A 3,614-nucleotide genomic window follows, 5' to 3' on the forward strand; every position below is an offset into this window, starting at 1 on the left:
TATATTCAGTATCACTTCATAGAGCTTGTGACTTGTATTTTGCCGGGTTTTGGGCTATTGTCTATATATTGAGTTGTGGAGACTTTCCTTATATTAGTTGTTGAGTTTTGAGGCTTTAATTATTATTTCCGTTATTTTTACATGTTTGTTAGGATTATCTAGTCTTAGAGACCAAGTACCGTCACGACATCCTACGGAGAGAAAATGGGGTCGTGACATCTGATGTATTAGAGAATGTCTTCAGCCCCCTCAATAATGGAAGTACTGATTGAAAATCTCCTTTTCTAAACAAAAGGACATCATCTGCAAAGCACGAGTGATTCAGTCTCAAGCTCCTACACTTGGTGTGAAACCCAAACCCCTCATGTTGTGCTACCACATTTATTATTCTTGTAAAATACTCCATGCATATGACAAATAATAATGGGGATATTGGGTCCCCTTGCCTAAGTTTTCTTTCTCCTTTTATGTTCCCATACAGTCCTCTATTTATAGCTATTGTGTATTGCACATTAGTTATGCAATTCATAACCCATTTGATGTATGGCTGTGGGAAGTCAAGTGCATGTATCATCTCTTCTACAAACTCGCATTCCACTGTGTCATAGGCATTTCTCAAGTCTATTTTGATCAAGCAACTACGAGTAGTCTGATTTCTATTATAAAGCCTCACCAGATCTTGGCATATTAGGATGTTTTGAACTATTGTTCTTCCAACCACAAATGCACTCTGATTTGGAAATATGATGTCTGGTAGGACCAACTCCAACCTGTTAGTTAGCTAGTTAGCATCTTTGACACCACCTTATAGATGGTGTTACAACAAGCATGGGTCTGTAATCAGTAACTGTGTCTGCATGTTCTAATTTTGGTATTAGTGTCAGAACTTTACTATTCCAAGCTTTCAATATCTTTCCTGAAGAATTGGCTACCATTCTTTAATTACCCTGATCCCCCAGCAGTCTTTGAAGAATTGGCTACCATAGCCATCTGGCCCAAGTGCTTTATCCCCTGATATATCCCATAGAGCTTGTTTCATCTCTTCTATTGTAAACTCTGCAATCATCATCCCTCTTTGCTTAGGTGATACTACATGACCTTGCTTCACAGTAGCACTGCATACTCTCATTCTATCTCTACTTTTAGTACCAAGCAAAGATGTATAGAATTCTACAAAAGCCCCAGCTATTCCATTCATGTCATTTCTAGTAACCCCTAAATTATCCCTTATATTGAATATTCGGTTAGTATTCCTTCTAGCTTTGAGCATTCTATGAAAGAATTTTGTGTTCATATTTACTAAATACAGCCAATGGACCTTGGATTTTCGCTTAAGATACTGATTCCTTGCCAAGTTCCATTTTTGGTAGTTCTTGGCTAGTTGTACCTCCTTAACTATCAACATTATGTTCGTGGGATCCCTTTGCAATACACTTTGGCCTCGTCACTACTCTATCGAGGTTAGGCTTGATACTTACTGGGTACCATTGTGGTGTACTCATAATATGCTTTTGCATAATATTTTTGCAGATCCAGGTACGTCTGCTCATGCCGGACGCTAGAGTTCATTTGATTTACTGCTAATTGGAGACTTCAAGGTATACCTACTCCACATTCACAGACCTCGGAGTCACCTTTACTATTTTACTCCCTGTTGTATTTATTTCAGACAGTGATGTATTAGATGTTTTAGTTTATTCTATAGAGCTTATGACTCAGTTTCACTGGTTTTTGGAAAGTATTTGTGGAGATTCTATGTCGGGAATTCATATCATTTATTCACCCTTGTTTTAGTATTTTTGGTTGATTATTTCTGTCATGTTGTTATTAACTGTTAGGCTTACCTAGTCATAGAGACTAGGTGCCAGTCGGAGGGAAACTGGGGTCGTGACAAGTTGGTATTAGAGCTCTAGGTTCACAGGTGTTACAAGTCATAAGCAGGTTTAGTAGAGTCTTGCGGATTGGTACGGAGACATATGTACTTATCTTCGAGAGGCTACAAAACTATTAGGAAAAACTTCACTTCTTTGATTCCTTATAGTGCAAATTGGTTGACTTTGAAAACTGAATCTTTGACTTTCTATTCTCTCACATATGGTGAGGACACATACTGCTGGATGCGACGATCAGACACCCGTGCCCCTTCCTAGATCCACAAGAGACCGAGGTCGGGGCCGGGGTAGAGGCTGAGAAGGGACAGGCACCCGAGATGCATGTTGCCACCCCAGTACTTCAGGAGACCCTCGCACAGTTCTTGAGCATGTTTAGTACCTTAGCTCATGCGGGGTTGATCCTACTGGCACTATCCACATCTCAAGCTGGGGAAGGAGCTCAGACTCCTACAGCCCGTACCCCATAGCAGCAGGTCCAGGTCGATAATGTCCCAGAGGTTATATCAGTATAGCATGTTACTCCGGTTTAGCCTGTGGTTAGGGCAGCAGTATCTGAGGAGGAGGAGATCAGGCTCGAGAGGTTCAAGAAGTATCACCCTCATACTATCAGGGGTTTAGCTTTATAGGATGCACATGGGTTTCATGAAGAGTGCCACCGTATTCTCCGCACTATGGGTATTGTGGAGACGAGTAGGGTTTGCTTTCACTACATTCCAGCAAAGGGGAGTGGCATATCAGTGGTGGCGAGCATACGAGTTGGATAGCCCAGTCGAGGTAGCTTCACTTACATGGGCTCAGTTTTCAGAGTTATTCTTGATAAAGTTTGTTCCTCAGACCCTTTGGGATGCATGGCGTGCAGAGTTTGAGCAGCTGTGCCAGGGTACTATGATAGTGTCGGGGTATGCTGTCCGATTTAGTGATTTGTTTAGACATGCGCCTGCCATGGTTTCTATAGTCAGAGAGCGGGTCCGTCAATTTATAGAGGGGCTCAACTATGGTATTAGATTCAGCATGGCTAGGGAGTTGGAGACAAATACTCCATATCAACAGGTAGTTGAGATTGCAAGGAGGTTGGAGGGTATGCGGGGCCATGAGAGAGAAAATAGGGTGGCCAAGAGGCCTCGAGGTGCGGGAGAATTTAGTGGTGGTCACGTTGCAGCTACAACCCATCATGGTAGAGGCTATGTGAGCTGTCCAGCTCATTCAACACTTGCAGCTTCTAGTGGTGCTTCGGTTGTTCCGAGGTCTCAGGTTGCACACTTTGCTCAGCCACTTTCTAGTGCACCCCCTGTAAGGGGTTCCTTCAGCGGTCGGTCCAGCCGACCAAGCCCGAGCCAGTCCTAGCAGCCATGCCTACCAAGAGCTTTCTTTGAGTGTGGTGATACCCGTCACATGGTTAGAGACTGCCCCAGACTCAAGAAGGGTCTACCTTTACAAACTACTCAGGCGTCACGGATTCAGCTAGGTCCACAGACTTCTCAGGCCATGATTATTGTCCCAATTACCGCTCCACTCGCACATCCAGCTAGGGGTGGCGGATAGGCGGGTAGAGTTTGTTCTAGAGGTGGAGGCCAGGCCAGATTCTATGTTTTTTCGGGTAGGACAGAGGCAGTTGCTTCAGACTCAGTTATTACAGGTATGGTTCCGATTCGCCATAGAGATGCATCAGTCTTATTTGATCTGGGGTCCACTTATTTATATGTGTCATCTTACTTTGCTCCG

The 3,614-nt window shown here is 43.5% G+C and overlaps 1 protein-coding gene across 1 annotated transcript; it reads right to left on the reverse strand.

The window, feature by feature from the left end:
• Window positions 1-928: 928 nt before the first annotated feature.
• LOC138892992 (uncharacterized) lies at window positions 929-1,405 on the reverse strand. The gene has a single exon (XM_070176754.1). The coding sequence runs from the start codon at window positions 1,403-1,405 to the stop codon at window positions 929-931; it is 477 nt and encodes a 158-aa protein (XP_070032855.1).
• Between the last annotated feature and the right edge of the window lie 2,209 nt (window positions 1,406-3,614).

This window comes from Nicotiana tomentosiformis, chromosome 5, assembly GCF_000390325.3.
Source record: "Nicotiana tomentosiformis chromosome 5, ASM39032v3, whole genome shotgun sequence".
Classification (NCBI taxonomy): Eukaryota; Viridiplantae; Streptophyta; class Magnoliopsida; order Solanales; family Solanaceae; genus Nicotiana; species Nicotiana tomentosiformis.

Excerpts from the sequence above, each read along its gene's own strand:
- LOC138892992 (XM_070176754.1), bottom strand. The coding sequence starts at position 1,405 with ATGTTGATAGTTAAGGAGGTACAACTAGCCAAGAACTACCAAAAATGG.